Here is a 26,782-nt window from a genome sequence, read left to right as displayed (position 1 = left end):
CTAGCTGACCTCTCGAGGTCCCTTCCAGTCCTACGATTCCATTCGGGTGGCTACAGGGAATATTTTCCTTAGCCCATCCACGTCTGCTCTCAGAAATCAGGGGGACACAAAGTTGAGCAGAGAGCAGGGAACAGCCGCTGTCCCCGGGGCCAGGCGCTGCCCCAGCACGCAGCGCCCCCCAGGCAGCCCGAGTCCGGCCAGCGGCGTGCACAAGGGGGTCCGGTGTTCCCTGTCTGCCCCACCCTCCTCTCCACTCAGCCGCTCCCGCCTCCCCAGCGCAGCCGCCCTGCCGCCGACCCTGCCTGGCCCCCGCCCGCCGCCGCCTGACCCGGACACGCGCCCCCGGCCAGCCCCGCTCTCGCTTCCCCCGCCCGGCGGCGGGGCGGTTTCCAGGCGGAACCCGCCTGCGCGGGAACTGGCGCGCTCGGCAGCGGGCGCCGCCGGTCGGCGGAGCCAGGACACCACCGGGCTCCAGCCGCCGCCGCCTCCTTCCTCCTCCTCCTGCTGCTGCTGCTGCCGGGCTGAGCGGCGGGGTCGTCGGCAGCGTGACACGAAGCAGCCGCCTCCGGACTCCTCTTCATGGCAGGGAACTTCTGGCAGAGCTCGCACTAGTGAGTGGCCCCCGCCCGGCCCGGGGCCGCCTGGAGGGGGACGGGTGGCCGTGGGGCGCCTGGTCCGGCAGGAGGGGGCTCCTGGGGCTCGGGGCTGGCTGCGGGGGGGGGTTGTGTGCAGGGGTTTGGGGTAGGCTGGGCGCAGCTGTCCCTGTGGCCCCGGTGCATCTGGGAGGGTTGGGCTCGGGGTTGTGGAGACCACAACAGTGTGGCCGGGGGCTTTTAAATCCACCCGGACGCTCTTTAACCCGGTCCTTTGCTCAGTCACTTCAGTTTGCTCCTGACTCCCTTCCCCTCCCCCCCCCCCCCCCGTTTCCACCGCGGTTTTTTTTTTAAAAAAAGTGAAGGCTATAGAAAGCTTATTAAACTTGTGTGGAAAGCTGTAAGGTGGGGGTGGGGGAGTTCTGTACTCGATTTGGGCAATGCCAATAATTTATGAATAATAATTAAAATACCTGTGTGTTGTTCCCACCCCCAGACCCGGGTTCTGACACATCCAAATTGTGGGCCAGAGAATGTGTTTTGGAAGATTTGAATTTTTTTTTAACAGACAAAACAAAATTAAAAAATAAGAACATTTTCTAAACAGTTGAGAAGGAGATCTAGAGCATGAAATTAAAACTTGTGACAGAAAGAAGAATAGTGTGATGGGAGGAAAATGTCTTTTAGCAAAATCAGGCACATGACCATATAAAATAGGGTTCATAAGGGACTTATGATGATTCATTGCTAATTAAAATGACTCAAATAGAAATATTTATAAACAAAAATAAGCACTTATCTGTTTTAGTAGCTAGAGTATATTGGTATCTATATAGTTAAACCAGCTGATCAGTTTCTCTGGCTTAGTAGCAATTTTCATAACACCTGCAGTTTAGTCATTTCCTTTCTCTTCTATTTTGTATCTTACTCACTTGGCTACCCTGATTGTAATAATTGGGAATGTTCATGTACACACAAACGATTTACCAGTAAATCCACAACTTTCCATCCCACTCTAGCGTATGTATACATAGGTGACCTTTCCATATTTATACATAGGATAAGCATGCAAAACTCATGACTGGACAAGCTCAAGAAGGATGATTATATGTAGGAAGTGGAAGTGGTTCAGTTAGACTCACACAGGTTAAGCATATGTGTAAATATTTGTATGAAGCATGTGAGTAATCCCAGTTGAAGTAGTCAGATTAAAAATGTCGGCAACTAATTAAAAAAGGTTTCAGAGTAACAGCCGTGTTAGTCTGTATTCGTAAAAAGAAAAGGAGTACTTGTGGCACCTTAGAGACTAACCAGTTTATTTGAGCATGAGCTTTCGTGAGCTACAGCTCACTTCATCGGATGCATAGCATATCGTGGAAACTGCAGAAGACATTATATACACACAGAGACCATGAAACAAAACTTCCTCCCACCTCACTCCCCCGCTGGCAACAGCTTATCTAAAGTGATCCTCAAGTAGAGCCATTTCCAGCACAAATCCAGGTTTTCTCACCCTTTCCCCCCCCCCACCCCACACACATACAAATTCACTCTCCTGCTGGCAACAGCCCATCCCCCTTTGAAACCCCTCTTTATAATGCGCATGATAATCAAGGTGGGTCACCTCCAGCACTAATCCAGGTTTTCTCACCCCCCCCCACACACACCCCCCCCTTTTCCAAAAACCACACACACAAACTCATTCTCCTGCTGGCAACAGCTCATCTTACAATGTGCACAGCAATAATCCAAGTTTAACCAGAGCGTCTTGGGGGGGGGGTTTGCAGGAAAAAAAAAAAAAAAAAACAAGGGGAGACAGGCTACCTTGCATAATGACTTAGCCACTCCCAGTCTCTATTCAAGCCCAGATTAATAGTATCCAATTTGCAAATGAATTCCAATTCAGCAGTTTCTCGCTGGAGTCTGGATTTGAAGTTTTTTTGCTTTAAGATAGCGACCCTCATGTCTGTGATTGCGTGACCAGAGAGATTGAAGTGTTCTCCGACTGGTTTATGAATGTTATAATTCTTGACATCTGATTTGTGTCCATTTATTCTTTTACGTAGAGACTGTCCAGTTTGACCAATGTACATGGCAGAGGGGCATTGCTGGCACATGATGGCATATATCACATTGGTGGATGTGCAGGTGAACGAGCCTCTGATAGTGTGGCTGATGTTGTTAGGCCCTGTGATGGTGTCCCCTGAATAGATATGTGGGCACAGTTGGCAACGGGCTTTGTTGCAAGGATAGGTTCCTGGGCTAGTGGTTCTGTTGTGTGGTATGTGGTTGTTGGTGAGTATTCGCTTCAGGTTGGGGGGCTGTCTGTAGGCAAGGACTGGCCTTTCTCCCAAGATTTGTGAGAGTGTTGGGTCATCCTTCAGGATAGGTTGTAGATCCTTAATAATGCAGTTGGAGGGGTTTTAGTTGGGGGCTGAAGGTGACGGCTAGTGGCGTTCTGTTATTTTCTTTGTTAGGCCTGTCCTGTAGTAGGTGACTTCTGGGAACTCTTCTGGCTCTATCAATCTGTTTCTTCACTTCCGCAGGTGGGTATTGTAGTTGTAAGAATGCTTGATAGAGATCTTGTAGGTGTTTGTCTCTGTCTGAGGGGTTGGAGCAAATGCGGTTGTATCGCAGAGCTTGGCTGTAGACGATGGATCGTGTGGTGTGGTCAGGGTGAAAGCTGGAGGCATGTAGGTAGGAATAGCGGTCAGTAGGTTTCCGGTATAGGGTGGTGTTGATGTGACCATCGTTTATTAGCACTGTAGTGTCCAGGAAGTGGATCTCTTGTGTGGACTGGACCAGGCTGAGGTTGATGGTGGGATGGAAATTGTTGAAATCATGGTGGAATTCCTCAAGGGCTTCTTTTCCATGGGTCCAGATGATGAAGATGTCATCAATATAGCGCAAGTAAAGTAGGGGCGTTAGGGGATGAGAGCTGAGGAAGCGTTGTTCTAAATCAGCCATAAAAATGTTGGCATACTGTGGGGCCATGCGGGTACCCATAGCAGTGCCGCTGATCTGAAGGTATACATTGTCCCCAAATGTAAAATAGTTATGGGTAAGGACAAAGTCACAAAGTTCAGCCACCAGGTTAGCCGTGACATTATCGGGGATAGTGTTCTTGATGGCTTGTAGTCCATCTTTGTGTGGAATGTTGGTGTAGAGGGCTTCTACATCCATAGTGGCCAGGATGGTGTTATCAGGAAGATCACCAATGGATTGTAGTTTCCTCAGGAAGTCAGTGGTGTCTCGAAGGTAGCTGGGAGTGCTGGTAGCGTAGGGCCTGAGGAGTGAGTCTACATAGCCGGACAATCCTGCTGTCAGGGTGCCAATGCCTGAGATGATGGGGCGCCCAGGATTTCCAGGTTTATGGATCTTGGGTAGTAGATAGAATATCCCACCACCCTATACCGGAAACCTACTGACCGCTATTCCTACCTACATGCCTCCAGCTTTCACCCTGACCACACCACACGATCCATCGTCTACAGCCAAGCTCTGCGATACAACCGCATTTGCTCCAACCCCTCAGACAGAGACAAACACCTACAAGATCTCTATCAAGCATTCTTACAACTACAATACCCACCTGCGGAAGTGAAGAAACAGATTGATAGAGCCAGAAGAGTTCCCAGAAGTCACCTACTACAGGACAGGCCTAACAAAGAAAATAACAGAACGCCACTAGCCGTCACCTTCAGCCCCCAACTAAAACCCCTCCAACGCATTATTAAGGATCTACAACCTATCCTGAAGGATGACCCAACACTCTCACAAATCTTGGGAGAAAGGCCAGTCCTTGCCTACAGACAGCCCCCCAACCTGAAGCGAATACTCACCAACAACCACATACCACACAACAGAACCACTAGCCCAGGAACCTATCCTTGCAACAAAGCCCGTTGCCAACTGTGCCCACATATCTATTCAGGGGACACCATCACAGGGCCTAACAACATCAGCCACACTATCAGAGGCTCGTTCACCTGCACATCCACCAATGTGATATATGCCATCATGTGCCAGCAATGCCCCTCTGCCATGTACATTGGTCAAACTGGACAGTCTCTACGTAAAAGAATAAATGGACACAAATCAGATGTCAAGAATTATAACATTCATAAACCAGTCGGAGAACACTTCAATCTCTCTGGTCACGCAATCACAGACATGAGGGTCGCTATCTTAAAGCAAAAAAACTTCAAATCCAGACTCCAGCGAGAAACTGCTGAATTGGAATTCATTTGCAAATTGGATACTATTAATTTGGGCTTGAATAGAGACTGGGAGTGGCTAAGTCATTATGCAAGGTAGCCTGTCTCCCCTTGTTTTTTTTTTTTTTTTTTCCTGCAAAACCCCCCCCCCCAAGACGCTCTGGTTAAACTTGGATTATTGCTGTGCACATTGTAAGATGAGCTGTTGCCAGCAGGAGAATGAGTTTGTGTGTGTGGTTTTTGGAAAAGGGGGGGTGTGTGTGGGGGGGGTGAGAAAACCTGGATTAGTGCTGGAGGTGACCCACCTTGATTATCATGCGCATTATAAAGAGGGGTTTCAAAGGGGGATGGGCTGTTGCCAGCAGGAGAGTGAATTTGTATGTGTGGGGGGGGGGGGGGAAAGGGTGAGAAAACCTGGATTTGTGCTGGAAATGGCTCTACTTGAGGATCACTTTAGATAAGCTGTTGCCAGCGGGGGAGTGAGGTGGGAGGAAGTTTTGTTTCATGGTCTCTGTGTGTATATAATGTCTTCTGCAGTTTCCACGATATGCTATGCATCCGATGAAGTGAGCTGTAGCTCACGAAAGCTCATGCTCAAATAAACTGGTTAGTCTCTAAGGTGCCACAAGTACTCCTTTTCTTTTTAATTAAAAAAGGTAATTGTATCATCTGTGGAAGGCTAGCATTTTAAAGGTTTTTTTTAAAGCGTTTGTATATTGGGGTTGCAGAAGAAAAGTCACAAATGCTCCAGGAATGGCTGTGTAAATACTCCCTTCCCGTCTAATAATATTCTGCACCAAGGAGAGAGAGAGGAATTGAAAAGCCTTTCCTTGAAGGAAAGGCCCTTGAACTAAATATGCAAGGTAGCCAAGAATGAACTGATAGAGTATCTCATTATTATACAAGAATGAAGAATGCAGATCAGTCCAGATTTGAGTATACAGAATTTTAAAAAGGCATATTTGATAAAAATATAGAATAAAATGTATGAATAACTGACAATTTATCAGTTTTATAAACATTTTCAGCAACAAAATTAAAAGAAATCCTCTTACTTTTTGTGAGTATTTTTCCAAAAGCCTTACTTTAATGACCCTAATGAGTATTCATTTCACAAGTGTGCCTCTAGTATTGCAAGACTTGATTAAAGAGACACTGTCAGCCTGTTCGGTCCCCAAATGTAATCTGCAATCTAGTTGTGCTGGAGACACTACATAATGTTTGTGCGTAGTTTTTAAAAATTGCTTTCCCCCCCACCAGTTTACAATGGATTTTGGATAAACAAGATTTGTTGAAGGAACGCCAAAAGGATTTGAAATTTCTGACAGAAGAAGAATATTGGAAACTGCAGATATTCTTTACTAATGGTAAAATGGTTTTATTTTTAGCTCAGCTGTTTAGCCCATATTGTATTTACCATGTCTGAATTCAGGTTTCAGTTGCTTAGAATATCAGTTTCTCATTAACATCTTATATACATTCTCTCAACCTATTTAACACGTAACTTTAAGTTACAATCTTTTATAAATTATTCAGATTAGCTGTATTCTTAGTTGTATGAGGAGTTTTATAGGTTAACTAGCTGCATATGTATTTCTCAGTTATGTTATGAAATTTCAAAAGTCTTCCTTCTTATTTTCAGGAAGTTTCTGTAAAGACAAAAAGAGGGAGGGTAAAAAAAGAAGCAAATTTATATGTAGAGGCTTAAAGGTTAGAATGTGGAGTTATTTAGGGCTTGATCCTGCAAGGTGCTGAACACTCTGGCCCTGACATTTAAGCACTGGAATAGTCCTGTTGGAGCAATGAGATACATTTAAAAATCTGAGTAATGTAGGTGTTGCTGTACTCAGCATTGCAATGCCTAAGTCTAATTTTTAGAAGTGATTTAGGGCACATCCACACTGCAGGAAAAAAACAAACAAAAAATGTAGCAGTGAGTCTCAGACCTGAGTCAACTGATTTTGGGCTTATGCTATGGGGCTGAAAATAACAGTGTTGGAGCCCGGGCTCTGAGATCCACCCCAGTCACTGAGTCAGTTGACTCAGGCTCTGAGACTCGCCGCTGCAGGATTCCTCCCCCCCCCCCCCCCCCCCCCCCCCCCCCCCCCCCCCCAGCATTAATGAACCCTAAGTCACTTTTGAAAATGAAATTAGGCTCATAAATTAGTTAGGCATTGCAATGCTGAGCGCAGGAACACCTAAATAGTTTTAAAAATCTGGGCTTAAGTGCTTTGTGTCATAAAGACCAGAACGTTTAAGTATCTTGCAGGACGAAGCCCTAAGGGAGAAAAGACTCTTAAACTAGCACTTTGTGCAAAGTGCTATTTAAATACTCTCTCTGAACCATCTTGTAAGGTAGGTAACAGTATTTTCTCAGTTGTCTGGGAGGAGAAACTGAGACAGAAAGGTTTCAGAGTAACAGCCGTGTTAGTCTGTATTTGCAAAAAGAAAAGGAGTACTTGTGGCACCTTAGAGACTAACCAATTTATTTGAGCATAAGCTTTCGTGAGCTCAAATAAATTGGTTAGTCTCTAAGGTGCCACAAGTACTCCTTTTCTTGACACAGAAAGGTTAGTGACTTTCTTGAGGGCACTTATAGTCCCAGCACCTAACATGAACTCTATAAATCTAGTTTTCCATCCCCCTCTTCTATGCTCAGATGCATTTCTCTTTGGCATAGCTATTCTTATTTACAATTACCAAGATTAAAGTACTCTGCAAAATCTGATCACAAATAATTTGCCTGTATTAACACTTATATAGTACAAAATAACTGAGTGAGCACTCATGTTTATCTGATGAATTAACTATCCTAAAGTTCCTTGAGGACAAAGTAAAACAGTATTCTGATTTTGTAATGTAACAAGATTTAAAAGGACATTGATAGATTTATGAAAACTAAAATATTTTAAAAATCTTACTTTTTCCGTTGATGTTGCTTTTAATGCTTCATTCCTCTCGGACAAAGAAAACAGACTAGTTACTTCCATTTTCTGGTGAAGATTACCAGCTGATTAAATGAATGTCAGTCACTTGTTTTGTTACATACTTTTTAAGTTAGGTTTTTTTAATCAGCTCTTACCATTGTCCAAAGAAGGACGTTTGTGACCACTTTCATCTGTAGGAGTGTGGACATTTACTAGAATTTATGTTCCTTTGGAGTAGACTAGTTTCCTTTTCTGGTTTTCATGCATTAGCACATGTTTCGGTTACAAGCTGTTAAGAAAAGTATTTCAACTTTACACAGAAATGTTTTCATTTTTAAATCAAGTTTTTGAAATGGTTGTGAAAACACTTTTTAGTATTAGATTTTTGTGAAACATTGGAGCTAAACAACCTTATAACATTCTTTAAAATACTTCATTTGAAAGCTTCCATTTATAAGGTTTCTTTAGGCACTTATCAGTTAACTTTTTTTTTTCTTTTCTAAATCTCACTTGGTTTCTCTCTCTGGTCACACATGGCCCAACCATTCCCTCCTACAGAAAAACCCCAGGGGAAGGGAAAATGAACTTATAAAATTCTGTGTGGCTTACTGCATGGATTTTTCTGATGCATCATCCCCAGTGCGAGGACACGAGCATGTAGTCAGATCAGGGGACACAATACTGTAATTGTGCAAATGTTCAAGATTCATTGGGAAGCTTGTGGATATTGAGGCATTTGTGCAGAGACATTTCATGTTGCAGCGTGGCTCCTTCCTTGGCAGCATTGCTTATTTATGAGCCTTGATGCCATTGGCAGCCTGGCCTTAACTGTGCAATATGCGTGTTCTCTCCCTGGGGGGGTGAGGAGGTCACAAGTCAGAGATAAGGACTTAGTTTTACTTTGATTAATGTTAACACATGTCATAATTTTTTCCTCTGGAAAATCTGCTGGGTAGCCAAAGAATAAGGCTATTAAGAGTGACTTTCCCTCAGGTTCATCCCACCTCCAGCCAGCCATGCCCCCAGTACCTTCACATTCTCAACTGGGAGCCGTTTAGGTCCTTGCATATGGGGAGAGAGCTTCTGTTGTCTGTGTCCACTGTCTCCCAATGGCGCATGAGCAAACTAGACAATTACAAGTGCCTATATGCTTCTGATACAGTGTAAGATTCTAACAATGTTTAATAATTTAAACTGCTTGCTTTTCCCTTCTGATACCACTGTTTGGTTTTTGCTGTACATACTTCAAATATATTGCGTGTAAACTAAATGACATAACTTGAGACCTCTGTATAAAAGGCACGATACTGATAAGGCATTGCTTGCTCGAACTAACAGCAGAGAGAGAAATACAGGAAAAGTAGCATGTAACAAAGTGTAATGTTTCATTCCATCGTTCTCTAATCCCACCTCTGCTCTGTATCCCAGACTGATGCATCTAATGTGCTTGGCACCTTTCCTTTGCCTGGGAGGCCAAATGAGCTACCTGCACAGCTGACACCAGGGCTGCTTCTTGGCCAGCTGGCAGAGAACACTTGTGATGGAGCAGCTGACTACTTCCTCTGGTCTTCCATCCCCTTTCCCTAGACGAAACATGTCACTTCTCCAACACCTGCTGCCTCTGCCAAATCCAGTGACCATGTCTGTTGGCAGCTTTATTCAATTTACAATGCATGTAAAAGTCAAGTTTAATTTAAAACATTTGAATTTTAGACTGTAAAATGGACACCCAAATTTTACCCAGTGGAGGCTGTGTAGTATGTGGTCACCTTCCCAAGGGACATGCATAATTTGTGCGTAATGGAGCAAATTGTCATCCTCATCTTTAATAAAATGTCCAGTCCACATACACCACAGGCTGCAGCATGCATCCACTGTTATCAAAATGGCCTGCTGAAACATGGTCTCTGTGGAGTCAAACCTCTGAATTGAAAATGAGGGCTGTCTGACCACACTTTAGAACCCTTTCAATCCAGTTTCTCCCATGGGCCCCACGTAGAGTGCCCAATAAATGGTACCAAATCATATTAAAACGCAACTTAAATATATTGTTCTTTTTTTTTTTTTAAGTCATCCAGGCTTTAGGTGAACATCTTAAATTAAGACAACAAGTTATTGCCACTGCTACAGTCTACTTCAAGAGATTCTATGCCAGGTAGGACTGTTTACTATAATGGTACAAGAATAACGCGTTTGTTAGGCAGATTTTGATAGCCCTTTAAAAGTGCAATAATAAAATAAAAATACCATTTTTGTTTGTGAATGGTGTAAAGCTTTTATGTTGATAATGTTAAACAGTTTTTACTTTTCCAAAGCAAGTGTGGTGCTCTTAATACATTAATCTTTCTACGTGTGTAAAACAACATATAATTTTGTTATGACATTTCAGATATTCCCTAAAAAGTATAGATCCAGTATTAATGGCTCCTACGTGTGTGTTTTTGGCATCCAAAGTAGAGGTATGATGTATTATAATTTTCTAATGTAAAAGTATGTGATATATAAGGGAGATGAAATATTTAAGGTTCTTAAGGTATTTTTTGTTTCCATGATTTGGGGGTTCAGACCTCTTTTTTTCTATGGATTTCTGTATCGCTTTAGCGTCAGAGAGAAAATGCCCAATGATAGGTGCTATTAAGTAGCCTGAGTTACTGGCCTGTTTTCTCAACCCTAAAGGATCTTGGAGATTTTGACAGAGTGTTTAGATGATATTTTAATGTAGCTATTTATATATCTTAAATTGTGCTGCTGTTCCATAAAATCTCCATTTTTATGTGGTTCAGTTTTGTCTGTTATGTATAGAAACTGGTTAAATGTTTACTCCAATTTTCAAATATAATTGAAATTCTACTGTGTTTTTCACTGTATATGGGAAGGGATCTCCAGAATTTACCACACTTTTTTTTAATTTCAATAGCAAATGCTGTAGCTCAGATGTTTATTTTGAGAAAAGTGTGCGTAGTTGGATGGCAAAGGATATTGGTAAGGAGGAACCAATCTTTCCAGCTGAAGCTCCCAGACTTGAGTTTGGCCAGGGTCAGCAATGCCTGAGATTTGTTATAATCTGGAGGCTGTTCGTGGCCCTTTGTGAAATAAAATGGTCTCAGGTCATTCTTTGATAGATGTCCACATCACCAGAAAACATACCTACAACTGACAAACTTGTACTGTGTCCATACAAGGAAATTTTACTTTTTTACACACACACACACACACACAATCTGCTGATGTTACAACTGGTTCAGCTGAACCCTTGTTAGCACTAGTGAAAGTCTTGGTGTAGATGAAGCTTTGGCAGCATCCTGTGTGTGCAGTTTCTTTTTATCACTGTGTTAATTTAATCTTCTGATAATGGCAGACAGAAATAATAGATACACAGTTTTAATTTACACAGTATTGGAAACACTGGGTGCCGCCAAAGCCTTGTCTATACTTGGGCTCCCACTGGTGTTAAGAGGACAGCTGAACTGGTGTTAGCACTGTTGGGAATGTTTCTGTAAAATTATTCAATGTAAATAAGGCCTTGTCTTCTCTGCTAATACTGCCAACAATAATGCATGAAGACTGAGCTAGCCTTGAAACATTACCAGTGGCTTTCTAGAACAGGGTTTCCTCTCAAACAAGATTGAGATGTATTGGTAGTGGGATGTTGGAGCTTGCAGTATGACTGCCTATTCTGTATGGGTACTATACATAAATTCAGTATTGTGAATGTGACATTTCTGAGTATTAAATGTTTGTTACTATTCATTTTAATGAGAACAGTGGAGTAATTATTATATGAAAAGTAACCTCTGTGTTGGTGTAGCTTTACTTAAATAATTAACTCATTCTGATCACCTAAACAGAAATTTAATAGGGAAGAAAATATTTAGTTAAAATGTAATGTAAAAAAAAAAGTCTAGCAAGAAAACCTAGTGCTTTTAAACTGATAAAAGTGTGATCAAATGATATTTCAGCGAGTTCAATACTAACTGGGTCACCTCATTTACTGCTCTTCTTTGCTCAGGAATTTGGTGTGGTCTCAAACACAAGGTTGATTTCTGCTGCTACTTCTGTATGTAAGTGTAAATGATGTGTTTGTTATACTATATTAAGGAAGCTATTTTCAGGGGAGAGAAGATGTTCACTTTGTTAAGAAATAGTTTCTTATAAAATCATGAGGGATTTTTAACCTTGCTCCATAAGGGCAACTCATTTACATCGTCTGTGCTTTTAGGGGAAAAGACACCTGTTTGAAGTGTGTATGTGGAAGAAAAGGTCCTTTCTGTGTACCATTCTACACTGGTATCAATTCTGGTGGGAATCATAGAATCATAGAATATCAGGGTTGGAAGGGACCCCAGAAGGTCATCTAGTCCAACCCCCTGCTCAAAGCAGGACCAAGTCCCAGTTAAATCATCCCAGCCAGGGAACATATCAGTCAAATCACAACTAAAAATAAGGAGCCATGATCATTATCCTAAATAAAGAAACCCTGAAAATCAGCTCTAGATTTCAATTCAAGCAACAGTGTAAATCAGAAGTGTTGGGCTTTATTTGTCCTTTTTATCATGATTAGCTTTCGTAGAACTACTATTCTGTTTGAGATTTTTGATAGACCTCAATACTTTTTAGTTTATTTCTTAAAATACTTTTTGTTTGTTGGAAAATTACTAATTGCAAACACATTGTTATAGATTCAATTCATTTTCATAGGTCAAGCAAAAGATACTATTTCTAAGTTTTTATAAAGTTAAAATCTAATTAGAGAAAACACTTAAAATTATTTCCCCTCATTCTCCTTTTCCGTTCTTTCCTATAACTTCCTCTCATTCCCTGAGGTCCTTAAACTAATGATTTATGCAGATGAATTCTATGATCCAAACTAGAAGGCCCAGCTGCTCTCAGCTGATAATTTCTCACTACTCTGCTCTTCAAAATGTAGGTCAATGCATTCAAAACCCCACCTAGAACTTGAGAGGACAGGTGACTGGCTGCATTTGTAGCTTGTGTATGCAGTATATCACTCCATGAGGTTAGCCCTGTGACAGTTCCACCACCAGAAGATGAAACACTTCATCAGTGCCAGCTGGAAGACCAAAGATCCCACCCCAAGCAACCCTAATGGTTGGGAGAGGAGGAGTTATTGCTGAACCAAAGTGACATCCATAATATTGTTTTCATTTTAAAAATAAAAGATCTTCAGATTAGAATCTTAAAGTTTGTAGAATCCTGTATTTTGACATGTGGAAAAAGACTAAGATTGTATATGATATGATCTTCTAAGGACTGACTTAAGTTACTGAAAAAATATTTATGTAGAATTCTGTGACTAAAAATACGTCAGTACTGCAGTTAGTAGTAGGTTTGCAACTTTACATTAAAACCTTAGCAAGAGTGCAGATTTGTGTGATAACTTTGTGCATCAATGAGGACAGCAGATATGTATTTGATAAAGATACAGGAGTCTAAATTTAATGTTAGTTTTCAGAGATCTTGCAATGCTTTAAAAACAAAATACTCCACTGTACTTGGGAGCACACATTGAGCGGGAGGACAATGCACAGGTGGCTTTTTCTTCAACCTCACTTTTGTATGTCTGTCTTGTGCCTGTGCCTCTGTTAGCAGAGCTTCTTCAGCAGCACAGGTTCAGTGGATTGGTATAGGACTTTGGAGAGGAGGGGAAAAAAGAGTTGAGTGGAAAAAATAGGAGATGCATAAAAGGAAACTAACAAAAAGGAAGACCTGCTAGTTAATTGAGACAGTTTGGTCCTTTGCACCTTGCGCAGTGGCTAGAGGCACTGAGGAGGCAGTGTACACTTCCCCTTGGGGAGAAGGCACCTTCAATTGATCTCTAGCAACCTCTTCACTCTACCCCTGCAGTTGAGTGCAGGAACAGCTCAATAGGGCGATGGCTCCAGCATGCTTTGGAAATCAAATCTTTTCCCCACAACTCTTCCAAAAAAAATTGGGATTCTTTTACCCCTACTTGCCTGAAAAAGTGTGGTGAGGAGACCTTTTCTGCCCAACTTCAGAGTCAATTAAAGAGCCATGATGAAAGGACTGTCCAGTGATGGTGAACTGTAGTCTTGTTTCTGTTTGACACAGAGCAGTATAATTGACTTGCAACTGGGTCGTTCCTAAAACTTGGCTTGGTCAAGCTATATTCTCCTCCACTTCTAATGCTGTTTTTCTCTGAGGCAGTGGTATACACAGGGTTCTCTTTTTTTAAAATTATTATAGAATTGTATTGTTTACATTAGTTTTTGGCTTCTTTACATTGTATATTGTTTCTTGTGTAAATTAAAAACAAGTAAATGAAGTTGCAGTAGTTTTCTGAATAAATAGGCCACATAATCATTGAACAGTTTACTATTGTTTTTAATCTATTGAACAACTCAAAATTAAAATTACTCTTTTAATTTGAAACTAAAATTTCCATCTAGTGGCGTGATCCTGCAGACAAAATTCACATGGAAGTATATGGAATGTGCATACATACCTAAGGACTTCAGGTTCAACCCTTTAGTTGTTCAGAGGGCTAGATCCTCCTCCCACTGATGTCAATGGTATAGTAGACTTCAGCCAGAATCAGGCCCTAAATTACTGTCTCTCAGTATTACAGGGAACATTGTCTGCTCAGAAAATGTTAAATGTTGTCCATTTTGTTCAGAGGGGGAGTTTCTAAAATAGCTTTAAAAATGCATGATTTGACAGAACTGACAGTCTTTATTCAAATAATACTTCATCTTCTTTAGGAATTAAACAACTGAGTTATACAATTGAGTTAATTCTCCTCTTCCAAGTAGGATTGTTCTTTATGTATAGCAATAGATCGTTAGTGGCCAGATAAGGGGGTTTGAGGCTCTACATGCTGATGAACTAATAGAAATAAGTAAAGAAGAATATTTGATTTAATTTTGTCATTATTTTTAATATATCAATCTCTTTTTACTACAGTGAAAACTAGGTTTTCTTATGCCTTTCCGAAGGAGTTTCCTTATAGGATGAATCATGTAAGTATGATATAACTCTAATGAATAAATACATAGACAAGCATGTGTGAGCAGGAATAAATTGTATGTCCTTCTTCGAGTGCTTGCTCATGTCCATTCAACTTAGGTGTGTGTGCTCGCCACATGCACAAGTTGAATGGGCATGAGCAACACATCTCGAAGAACACCAGTTACGGAAAAGGTAACTGTCTTTTTCTTACAGGTGGAACAGCTCTGTATCATAAATAGGGTCCGACCAAATTCGCGGCCATGAAAAATGCTTCACGGACAGTGAAATCTGGTCTTTTGTGAGCTTTTACCCTCTACTATACTGATTTTATGGGAGAGACCAGCATTTCTCAAATTGGGGGTCCTGACCCAAAGGGGAGTTGCAGGGAGGGTCGCAAGGTTATTTTAGGGAGGTTGTGGTATTGCCACCCTTACTTCTGCACTGCCTTCAGAACTGGATGGCTGGAGAGCAGCAGCTGTTGACTGGATGCCCAGTTCTGAAGACGGCGCCCCCACCCCAGCAGCAGCGCAGAAGTCAGGGTGGCAATACCATTCCATCCCACCCTTACTTCTGCACTGTTGCCTTCAGAGTTGGGTGGCCAGAGAGTGGCAGCTGCTTACTGTGGGCCCAGCTCTGCAGGCAGCAGCGCAGAAGTAAGGATGGCAATACCATACCACAACTTCTGCGCTGCTGGTGGTGGCGGCGGCTCTGCCTTCAGAGCTGGGCTCCCAGCCAGCAGCCACTGCTCTCCAGCTGCCCAGCTCTGAAGGCAGCGCTGCTGCCAGCAGCAACGCAGAAGTAGGGGTGGCAGTACCACACCCCGCCCCTCCTCCTCACACACACAATCCTTTTTGGGTCAGGACCTCTACAATTGCAACGCTGAAATTTCTGATTTCAATAGCTGAAATGATGAAATTTACAATTTTTAAAATCCTATGACCGTGAAGTTGACCAAAAATGACCATGAATTTGGTAGGACCCTAATCATTAATTTAGTGACCTGACTTGTGCCATTCTGGCTCTGCATGAATATTTAGCTCCTCTGCCTTTTTATTTAATTCATATGGCTACAACATTGGGACTGTTTTATAAATGTAATGCATTGTACTATTTTGTAACGAGAGGCAATTAAATCTCAATTTGGGGCCCAACTGAGCAAAAATTGCACCAGGCAATCCTTTGGAAACAAGTTTTTTTTTTCAGGTCTTCCATGGAAAAGTAAGACCTATTTTTTGCTAAATAATTTCTAAGCAATATAGTTTCACTGTTGTTTCAAGGTTGTTTCAAGGTATTCACAATTAACTTTGAATTAGTTGTAGGGAAACTTTCTTTGGGTAACCCATGTCCATGCTTGCAGTTTCTTTATGAAAGAGTTACTTGTTGTATCACCTACTTTCCTTAAATTAGTAGAAAGAGAAATATTATAAAGGGAATAGAGAAATAAAGAGGGACTGAATAAAATAGCAGTAATTATACAGCAGTTGGTTACCAAGTACACTGCTCCAGGGTAGATCAAAGTAATTCCAGTTCCTGGGATACTCACCAGGCCTACACATGGGAACAGTTGGCTCATGTTAAGCGTTTTTTATTTTTGTCCCCACTATTTAATCTGTAGTAAAAATCTATCCCTCTTTCTACAACTCTTATTTAGACTTAAGAAATTTCCAAGTGTTGTGAAGGCAATATCTTTGGTAATGAAGCCTCACAATAATGAGGGGATTGGTACAGATTTTATTAATGTAATATATTTCTTTCAAATTTACTTCCTTTTAGCTTTTACTATCATATTCCCAAAGGCAAAGATTGTCTCCTTACAGTCTTGGTAACTGATATATAATAAGATACTACTAAATTCTAATCTCAATATAATTTTTCATTTTCATTTTTACTGCTCTCCAGCAGAGCTGGCCAGCCCAATGTTATATATTAACTCTTCTTTAGATCTTGATGTAGATCCCTGGGGGCAATGCTGTGCTGCTATTTTAGGGTCAAACTCAAAGCCACATAAAAGTATAATATTGAACAGCACTGCTATTCTGGTTCTTGTTGAGTCAGCATTCAGTTTATAGAATTGTATGATACATCAAGGTTTGGTTACATGGAACCAATACGACAGGAAACTTCAGCATACCCAATCTCTTAGTAGATACCTCAGAAATTACTTATTGGTAATAAAATATGTGATTGGAGGCTGGTAACTCACGTTCCTATTTGCCACATAATTGTATTAGAAATGTTAAATGTCTTCTAGTTTAGTGTAATATGGTTAGTGCCATCGTTATAGTTCATAGCCTTTCTTAATATACAGGAAAATATTGCTTGCTTTAACTAAACCAATGTAGTCTAGTCCCCTTCTTATGGTGCTAAGCCATCATCCTGAGTCTTGAATATGAGATATTTTGTCTTGATGTCTATAATTTGTCAGAATATTTTAGTAACATTTTATACTCTAATATCCTATACATCTGTCAATATCCCAGATATCCTTTTCATTTCATTTCAGTCTTTGCTGTAACAGTAGAGAAACTAAACCTACACAGGCGCAAGTGTCCTCAACTGTTTTTAACCTCCAATGAAGTTGCGGGCACTCAACCCCTTGAAAGATCCGTCCCCATGTGAACAAAGCAGCATAAGTACTGTAAATGAAATAGTCTACAGAACATATTCATAGAACAGTTAAATTAAAATACTTAAGTACACAGCAATGACAGAAAAAAAAACTGTCCTTAGAAGTGGAGTGGTTATTAAAATGATGAGACAGTTGACTAGCTAAAGATGCTTTCTGTTGAGATATTTCTTAATTGGTTTGTAGTGTTTCTATAAAAAAAATTTTGGAATTGGTGAAAGCGCAGTGGAATGACTGGGATTTCTTGCGCAATTCGTAGTATATAGGAATTCTTGTATGTAAAAAAATGTATTAGTCTGGATGCTGACTAACCCTTTATTCTCTTTCCTGTTAAGAGAAAATTGTTGCTTAATTATATTTTTAATTCTTTGCAGATATTAGAATGTGAATTCTATCTTTTAGAATTAATGGTAGGTGTCTTTCTTTCTCTTACTACCAGATTAGTTTAGTTTATTTTTACGGAAATAATATGTATGGAGCTGCCATTTGTTTGTTCAACCTGAGTTTCATTGTTGAGGTTCTTATTGTCCCTTTTTCTCAATTAACTTTTGTGTTTTCGAATATATGGAGGTTAGCGACCCCCTGTATTTAGGTTGCCTACCATTTTGCACTGTAAAGATTCTAGTAATCATTTTTGAAAAACTCAAATACTTCTATTATGTGCAGAAGGACTCTGAAATTTAACAGGGTGAAGACCCTAGGGTCAGAGATAGAGATATATCTTTTGTACCAAGAAATTCTGTTCAAGTTTGGCTGAGAGAAACTTTTGAAAGTCACCATGTGCCAAAATAATAACTGAATGTGAACATTCAAATTCTCACAGTGCAAATCTGAAGATAAATTCATTAATATTTGTGAAGCATTCAGATATTAGAACATTAGTGGTCTAGAAAATACCACAAGGAAATTAATAATTCTGTATTCATTGCAGGAGTTGGATGGTGTCCTGTTAAGACAGGGCCACACGTTGATAATGAAGATAAAAATAAATATTGAACATCTGCCTCATTCCCTGAACATTGTCCATTTTGTGCATTGAATGAGGCAGGGGTCCTGTGGAACAGTACAATCATGTAGTTAAATATCTGTGCTCAAATAGTATGTGATCATGTAACTAGAGACTCTAGCATGATGCTGTGCAGGAGGCCGAATTAAGGTTGCATAGGGAACCTAAAATCTGACATTTCCTAACTTTTGAATGTCTAACTCTACAACCTAAATAATGTTGTTTTAACATAGGTTTTTAAATATGTAATTGTATACATTTGTAATGCTGCCACTACCTGTATCCAGTACTATAAAGCACTTAAACGTACCAAATACAGGTGAGCAGTTCTTGGAGTTGCCAAAATACTAAATAATTTATTTAGTGTCTGCATCTTCAGAGCATCACACCAATATTTAGCTAACTTGAGTCTTTGTTAGGGTTGTTTGGGGGTTATCTTAATTTTTATAGTGGAGGAAGAGAAACTGAGGCAGGGAGATTAAGTGACTTGTCCCAGGCTGCAGAGGGAGTGGGCTCAGATAACTATTCTACACCTCAGATAACTAGTGCCAGAAAGAGGAGCCCTTTTAAATGCATGATAAGGATATGAAACATAAGTTAATTTTTGTAAATATGCAAGAACAAATAGTTATTTTAACAGTGTTTGAAGTTACTGCAGCAATGAGATGTCCCAAATTCCCTGTATTTGACTTTCGATGTTTTTGTAACAGGAGAAATATTTCTTTTCTTGAGAAAGAGGTGTTTTGAATATTGGTGTTCTGTGCTGTGCTTAGGAACAGTCTCTGATCTTGATAATTAATCAGACCTTAATTGCAACTGACTTTATTTACATGCATCTGACAAAGTGGGTATTCACCCACGAAAGCTTATGCTCCAGTACGTCTTAGTCTATAAGGTGCCACAGGACTCTTTGCTGCTTTTACACATCCAGACTAACATGGCTACCCCTCTGATACTATTTACAGAAAGTTACTTTTTGTGACAATTAACATTTTCCCCTGTAACAATTTACATGCAATATTTGATTTCAGCTTTTGTGTGTAGCACATATTCACTGACACAGCCCTCCAGTGTTGCATACCTATAACCAGTGATGAGCTGCCAAAATCTTAACAACCCGTTCCCTCCTCCCCCCACGAGGGGGTCATTGCCCACCCCCGCCCTCCAGGACTCCTGCCCCATCCAACAGCCCTGCGTTCCTTGATGCCCCTCCCCCCCCGGGACCCCTGCCCCATCCACCCCATCCCCTGACTGCCCCCAGAACCGGGCAGGAGGGTCTTGTGGGCCACCATAGTGGGTGCCCACCCCGCCCCTAAGAGCCAGAGGGACCTGCTGAGGGGCGAGGTGGGGAGTCCTGGTGGTGCTTACCTGGGGCAGCTCCCAGGCAGCATCCGGCAGGTCCCTCTGGCTCCTAGGGGCGGGGTAGTGTAGTGGCCGCTCCCCACTAATCACATCAAAAGTGGCTCCTTAGGCGCAGACTCCGTGGGTGCTCCGAGTCTGCAGCACCCATGGGGAAAATTTGGTGGGTGCTCCCCACCCTGTGCCCGGCCCCAGCTCACCTCATCTCCACTCCACCTCTGCCTCCTCCCCTGAACACGCCACCCCGCTCTGCTTCTTCGCGCCCCCGCCCCCGGCTTCCCGCAAATCAGCTGTTCGCACGGGAAGCCTGGGAGGGCTGAGAAGCAGGTGGCAGCTTCACGCTCAGGCCCAGGGTGGCAGAGGTGAGCTGGAGCGGGGAGCAGTTCCCCTGCGTGCCTCCAGGGTTACCTGCTGCAGCACGGGCGGCCCTCCTCGTGCCCCCCGGCCCCAGCTCACCTCCGCCTCCCTGGGCCTGAGCACGAAACTGCCGCTTGCTTCTCAGCCCCCCTCCCCTGCCAGCTTCCTGCGCGAACAGCTGATTCGCGGGAAGCCAGGGGGGAGGAGGGGCGGAGAAGCAGAACGGGGTGGCACGTTCAGGGGAGGAGGCAAAGGCGGAGTGGAGGTGAGCTGAGGCCAGGCGCGGGGCGGGGAGCTGCCAGTGGTTGCTCTGCACCCACCAAATTTTCCCCTTGGGTGCTCCAGCCCTGGAGCACCCATGGAGTCGGTGCCTAAGGCGCCACTTTTGGCCAGTTGTTAAATTTAGAAGCCCTTTTAGAACCAATTGTCCCTCACAGAACAACCGGTTCTAAAAGGGCTTCTAAATTTAACAACTGGTTCCAGCAAACCGGCTCCAGCTCACCACTGCCTATAACTAGCTATTGTTGGGAGGTGAGGGGGGTCTTTGTTCTTCCTTGTACACTCCAACCTTAAGAGAGAGTAAGAAAATTCAGAGCTGTTTAGACTTTTAAAACCAGTGTCAGTTATTTGGCAAGCTTCTCATATATGGTATTATTTAGTGACTATTTTCTGGCAGCATTCTGAATTTTCAGTTGGGAATTATGGGTTTGTAGGCAAATAAGGTTTCAGTGAGCTGCAGATGTGGCACTTTTCTTTTCCCTTAGAGAGGCAAAGGATGTTGACAGACTGGCAATCAGTCTATATAATGGGATTTTAGAGAGAGAGTGCTTCCCTCATTATCTCAGAATTAGGGTGTCGTGATGCTAAAATATATGAAACTGAAAGGGGAGAAAAAAAAGATTGTTAAATCAATGTTTATAATGCAAACTGATGACGGTGTATTTTCTATTAGAATTATAATTTGATTTTTTTAAACTTGTTTCTAGGATTGCTGTTTGATAGTGTATCATCCTTATAGACCTTTGCTCCAATATGTGCAGGATATGGGCCAAGAAGACATGCTGCTACCCCTCGCATGGTAATGAAGACAAAGGTTAATAATACTAGTGCATTCTTTCAGTAGGAAAGCTAACTTGAAAAAATAAACTTCAGAGATGGTCAAGTACAAGTTGGTTTGGCCATGTCTAAACACAAAGTGGCGGCAATTTATTGATGTACGTGTGTCTACCCAGGGATTGACAGTGGTGTAACTATTCTGGTTTCAAACTGATTTTAAACTTGTGTGTAGACCAGAACTAGTAGCACAGTGCCTGCCCTGCTAAATAATGAACACTGAATAGAGATGCTCTTTCCCTGCTAATGTGAGAGCTTTTTGTTGTACCTTGTCATAGTAGAACATGTCAGAAGTAGTATACAGTTGATCTGTTCTTTTAGATCAGTGATTTTCAAACTTTTTAGGCTGCGTACCCCTTTCCAAATAATGTAGTCTACACCAAGTGCCTCCATCTGAGATAGGCAGAGTCAATGTGGGTGGGTGGGGGGTCACAGGGAGAAATCTGGAATGGCACTCCATTTAGCAATAGCTTCTAGAGGATTTCAAACTGAGGTGTGCGCCCCCCCCCTACAGAGACATGGAGGAACATTCAGGGGGATGAGTAACGACGCTAGGCGGTTTGGGCCAGCCCTGCACAGTGGGGTTCGGGGAGGGAGTGCCAGCTCCACCCCCGACTCACTTCAGCAGGTCACCCACCTCTCGGAGTTGAGGGTGTACAACCAAAAATGGTAACTCAAAGGTGGGGCTCAACTCATTGCAACCTCCCTCCTGACAGGCTGGGTGGCCCACTAAGGTGAGCCAGGCATGGAGGTGGTACTCCCTCCTCAAGCCCAGCCATGAGGCGATGGCCCAAGTCGCCTGGTATTGCCGCTCGCCCTCCCCCAGAACTTTTCTCAGTGCCCCTCATTATGGGTATGCTCCCCATAGTTTGATAACTTCTGTACTAAATAAAATGCATTGTCTGCCATTACAGGATTTTTCTCGTATACCCCATGATGAGAGCTTGTGTACCCCTAGAGAGATGCATACCCCAGTTTGAAAACCACTGTTTAGATTAACAAAGCTTTCTTTTTAAAATAAAAATAAAACAGGCAATAAAAAATTTAGTCTGTCACTCTGGACTGTCTAGTAGAAGCCAAGAGCTCCTGAATTATAACTTAAACTCAGACATGGACTCCCTCCATAGCTTTGAACACGCTACTTACTCTTTTTGCCCTTGTTTCCTCCGCCGTAAAACGAGAATTATAATACCTCACAGGACAGCTGTGAGGATTGGTTGATGCTGACAATTTTATGATGCATCTTCAAAATATTTTGCAAAGCAACAATTTATTAGGAAGCAAAATATACTTCACATAGAGTGCTTAGAAGCAAACCATTACTATGATCGCCTGGGAATGAATCAAAAGATTCAAGATGAGAAGTGTATGTACATGGATATGTTTCAGAGTAGCAGCCATGTTAGTCTGTATCCGCAAAAAGAAAAGGAGGACTTGTGGCACCTTAGAGACTAACAAATTTATTTGAGCATAAGCTTTTGTGAGCATAAGCTTTCCGATGAAGTGAGCTATAGCTCACGAAAGCTTATGCTCAAATAAATTTGTTAGTCTCTACGGTGCCACAAGTCCTCCTTTTCTTTTTACATGGATACAGATATTCATGATTTTCCCCACCTTTATTTCTGACTGTCTTAATGTAAACAAAAATTCCTCCTAACTTTTAAAATAAAAACAGACAGTAACTTCTGAAGTAAAATGAGAATAAAGGTGAACAGAGTGTTTACTACTTTTGTTTGCACAGGAGGATAGTGAATGACACATATAGAACTGATCTTTGTCTACTGTACCCTCCCTTCATGATAGCCCTAGGTAGGTAATAAGTTCAACTATTTCACTGTATCTGAATGGTTTCATCTTTCATAGTGTTCCATGAATGGGCATTTCTTAGCAAATCCACTGTACTAAAGAATGTTGATTTGTTTATCCCCACGATCTCCTTCAATTAGCACTTCAGATATTATTGATGGTGCAGTCATATGGCTTGAAAATCTTGCAAGAAACCGGAAAGCTTGATTGTGAGCTTAATCCTTGAAAACTATGACTTGGAAGTGTTGTAGAATAGACGGTGGTAAAGGGAGGCAGAAACTCTCAATTATAAAGAAGGAAATAATAGTAGAAAATGTATTCTGAAAATTAATCTTTTAACAAACTAATCTTTGTTCAGTAGACATGTCCCTACACTTATTTTACTTTGCAGCTTGCCTACATGTGGCCTGTGTTGTCCAGCAGAAGGATGCAAGGCAGTGGTTTGCTGAGTTGTCTGTTGATATGGAGAAGGTATTTTTTTTCTTACTTGATACATACTGACTAGAAAGATATGTCATTAATATTATAAATTGATATTTTGCTTGCCTATCATTTAGATTTATACTCTTGTTAGATGATACACACTATGCATTGTTAAACGTAGGCAGGAGTTGGATGGGAGACATCTCAAAAAACCCAGATATTTCAGAAAGAGGACTTGGTTATTCAACGCATAGCACTCTGTCCTCTGAGCCAGCTGTCAAGCACAGAGTGCTTCTGGAGTTGTCATTTTTCAGATGAAACTTAAAACTGAGCTCTTGTTTAGTTGTGGTCATGAAATAGCCTATGGCATCTTTCACAAAATAAAGGTGTTAGCCCAAGCATTCTGGCCAAACTCCAGTGTGGGCAATTCTGCCTAATTCTTCCTGCAGTAGCAGTTGCTTACTCGCCATTCTTATTTTTAATATAACTGTTCTGTACTTTCCAAAATGTTTTACACACAGCAAATCTTTCTGGATGAAAAGCACTATGACCCCAATTAATTAAAGCACTTAAGCTTATGCTTTAGAGCTTTGCTGAACCAGGCTATATGAATTACACTTTTGGGCTTGACTGCACAGCACAGTTGCAGTGTGTTGTGCATACCAGTGTAAGGTAAAATGAGTTGAACACGACAGGGAGTACAGGGGGAAACTATTCTGTACCAAGGGGTGGTGCTATGTAGCTACCAAGTTACTCCTGCTGCTGAACATATTTGTGTGTGTTTAGACTTCCCAGTTCTGATACGAATAACAGTCTAGGCTTAACAGTTCACATCACCAGACTCCTTAGCCAATTGTGACTGATTTCAGAGATGTATGTTGCTTCCATGGTGCTTAATGCTTTATCTAAACTCAGGGTTTGTTTGTTTGTTTTACTATCTAACATTTTAAGTCAGTGATTGCCAAAGTGAGATCCATACATCACATGCAATCCTTGCTTAGTAAAAATACTGCAGTAGAAATTCATATTTGTAGAGGTTAGTAGGAAGAGAGGGGAGAGCTAAGATGGCCACAAAGCAAAAATAAGTAGTATGAATTAAAAAAAATTACAATAGGTGAAAAAAATCAAAAATTGGTAGACAGTACTTTGGCAAACACAAGAGCAGCTCTGGGAAAGTTATAGTTCATAGGACAAAATACTTGTGCACTGGTCAGCCCCTTCCCTCCTCCAGGGTACCTAAACCAGTGGTTATGAAACCGTGGTCCACGGAGCACCTGTGGTCTGCAGACCACTTGCTGGGTGATCCATGGTGAGCTGGCTGGTTATATGCTACTGCCTATCCTGTTTACCAGCTGCTAAATAGCCTTAAAAGAAGCTAAAAATACATTCCTAATATTATTTTTCCATGTAACAGGTGGGATGTTTAGTTTTTGATGGGGAGAAAAAAAAGTGGTTTGTGTAATTCTGAATGGGAGGCAAAGTGGCCCAAGAGACGCTCTCTCTTTGCAGTATCATAGAAATGCAGGGCTGGAAGGGGTCTCGAGACATCAAGTCCAGCCCTCTGTGCCTGAGGCAGAACCATGTGAATCTAGACACCATCCCTGACAAGTGTTATGATGTAATTTACCCTAAGGAAAAGCTTTAGAACTCCTAAACTAGACCAAGACCCTCTCAGCTATCTGTGGAAATAGTTAAGATTGCTAAATTGTTGAGACTGATGTGAAAGCCACTCTGATATAGAGAAAGCATCATATTTACATTTTGGTTGGTTGATGGCTACACATTTGTATGGGTAGTGATGAACAAAGAATCACTATAGTATCTGATCTCAAATATCTCTTTCTAATTAGATTTTGGAAATAATCAGGGTCATTCTAAAACTGTATGAACAGTGGAAGAACTTTGATGAGAGGAAAGAAATGGCTACTATTCTTAGTAAGATGCCTAAACCGAAACCACCTCCAAACAGGTACTATACAGTTTTTACTTTTCTTTTTTCATACCACTTCATATATTGTACAATGTCTTAAACTAGACACTTCCTCTTAAAACACAAGTGAATATTTCATTAGGGGCATAGTAAATACAGTATGTTTACAGTCCAGATCTTTCCATGATAGACTCACTCCTGTCTACTAGTTTGGGAGCCACGAAGAAGAATTGCTTCTGGTTGATGAGAATAGTTTTAAACATTTTATTGTTAGTTTATCTGATTAAAGTCATTTAATGGGAACTTCATTTACATGAGTTCACCATAACTAGGAAGGCCTGACTGCTCAGAACTGCATGTAAAATTTGCTCTTGTAGGTACTGTGATTGGGTGTTGTGTAAATTGACATGCAAATCACCACTAAGGTGCAAGTATGTGAGCTTAATTATGGTAACTGCAGAGGTAAACTGGACTTTTTTTTGCATGTGCAGTTTTGAAAATCAGGTCCTTCAAGTGCTGGCTGTTTTGCATGCTTTCTAGTGTAATTTAATTTATTTAGACCTAGTTATCAAAACAGTGGGGTTTTGATTGCATAGAGTTAGGAGAGGCAAAAAAAATGCTTTGAATTTTGTGTCTAAAGATTCTCTATTTCAAGAGGTTTTTAGTACTGTCTTCTATTGCACAATAGTTCTTCCTTTCTTAAAAGCTAGCAATGTAACTAATATACATTTTGTATCTGAAATATGTATTTCTCCCTCTAAACAGTGAAGGAGAACAGGGTCCAAATGGAAGTCAGAACTCCAGCTATAACCAGTCTTAAGACATTCCAAAGAACTTTATTATGGACCACTTTGGATCAAGACATACTGGGATCTTAATTGTGTTCATGAAATGGACAGAAGGTTTTAATAACATCTTTGACAAAGAACTTGAAGAATAAATGGCTTGTTTCTATCAAGCGTGTTGAAAGCTTTTTCTTTAAAATTGCATGAACCCCTTTAACACTGGAACTACTGTATTAGCAAGGTTTCTCAATGTAAGGAATTCAGAAGTTTTGAACAGAGCTTCAAAAGATTCACACATCCACTTCAGTATTAATAGTTTTGTTTGCTTTCAGAAAAATGTAGGTTGCCATTAAAGTGAAGATTATTTTTTAAACTGCAGTAATGAAGCCTGTCGAGTGTAACCATATTAATGGCCCTGTGTCTTCATCATTTTGTTTATTACTGAAGGAGGATGGTGTATAAATCTTGTCATTTACCTAGTTTGTTTTATAGCTAAGGAATATTATAAAAAAAAACAACCTAATCTTTCAGCAACAAAGGCTGCAAAAACTTGTAAAAAATGTTGCGAGTTTCAATGAAACCAGTGCAGGAAAGAAATTAAGTTCCTCTTCTGGACTAAAAGGATGCTGTTTTACTCAGTACATGGAGCTCGG

The 26,782-nt window shown here is 41.3% G+C and overlaps 1 protein-coding gene and 1 long non-coding RNA gene across 4 annotated transcripts; both read left to right on the top strand.

Moving 5' to 3' along the window:
• The first annotated feature begins 240 nt into the window (after positions 1 to 240).
• CCNC (cyclin C) lies at positions 241 to 26,302 on the top strand. 3 transcript variants are annotated; one of them, XM_037894519.2, is made up of 12 exons: positions 241 to 611; positions 6,071 to 6,177; positions 9,808 to 9,892; positions 10,127 to 10,196; positions 11,747 to 11,798; positions 14,680 to 14,735; positions 17,725 to 17,760; positions 21,059 to 21,150; positions 22,927 to 22,994; positions 23,383 to 23,462; positions 25,265 to 25,383; positions 26,110 to 26,302. In XM_037894519.2, exons 1-12 carry the CDS (start codon positions 580 to 582, stop codon positions 26,162 to 26,164), a joined length of 852 nt encoding a protein of 283 aa, XP_037750447.1. In that variant the 5' UTR covers positions 241 to 579; the 3' UTR covers positions 26,165 to 26,302. The 3 variants fall into 3 exon arrangements, with proteins under 3 accessions (XP_037750447.1, XP_037750448.1, XP_037750449.1); XM_037894520.2 differs by lacking the exon at positions 17,725 to 17,760 and having other exon boundaries at positions 418 to 611; XM_037894521.2 differs by lacking the exon at positions 6,071 to 6,177 and having other exon boundaries at positions 432 to 611.
• LOC122465008 lies at positions 6,922 to 8,285 on the top strand. The gene is made up of 2 exons (XR_006289510.1): positions 6,922 to 7,217; positions 7,381 to 8,285. It is a non-coding gene; the product is annotated as an uncharacterized LOC122465008 (long non-coding RNA).
• Positions 26,303 to 26,782: the final 480 nt, after the last annotated feature.

The sequence above is a fragment of the Chelonia mydas genome, chromosome 3, assembly GCF_015237465.2.
Source record: "Chelonia mydas isolate rCheMyd1 chromosome 3, rCheMyd1.pri.v2, whole genome shotgun sequence".
NCBI lineage: Eukaryota > Metazoa > Chordata > Testudines > Cheloniidae > Chelonia > Chelonia mydas.
Note: the sequence above shows the minus strand (reverse complement) of the source record. Positions and strands in the feature narration are given on the sequence as shown.

Excerpts from the sequence above, each read along its gene's own strand:
- CCNC (XM_037894519.2), top strand. The coding sequence starts at position 580 with ATGGCAGGGAACTTCTGGCAGAGCTCGCACTA. Across the intron at positions 612-6,070 it reads TTCTGGCAGAGCTCGCACTA|TTTACAATGGATTTTGGATA; the intron begins GTGAGTGGCCCC and ends CCCCCCCACCAG. Across the intron at positions 23,463-25,264 it reads TGTCTGTTGATATGGAGAAG|ATTTTGGAAATAATCAGGGT; the intron begins GTATTTTTTTTC and ends CTTTCTAATTAG.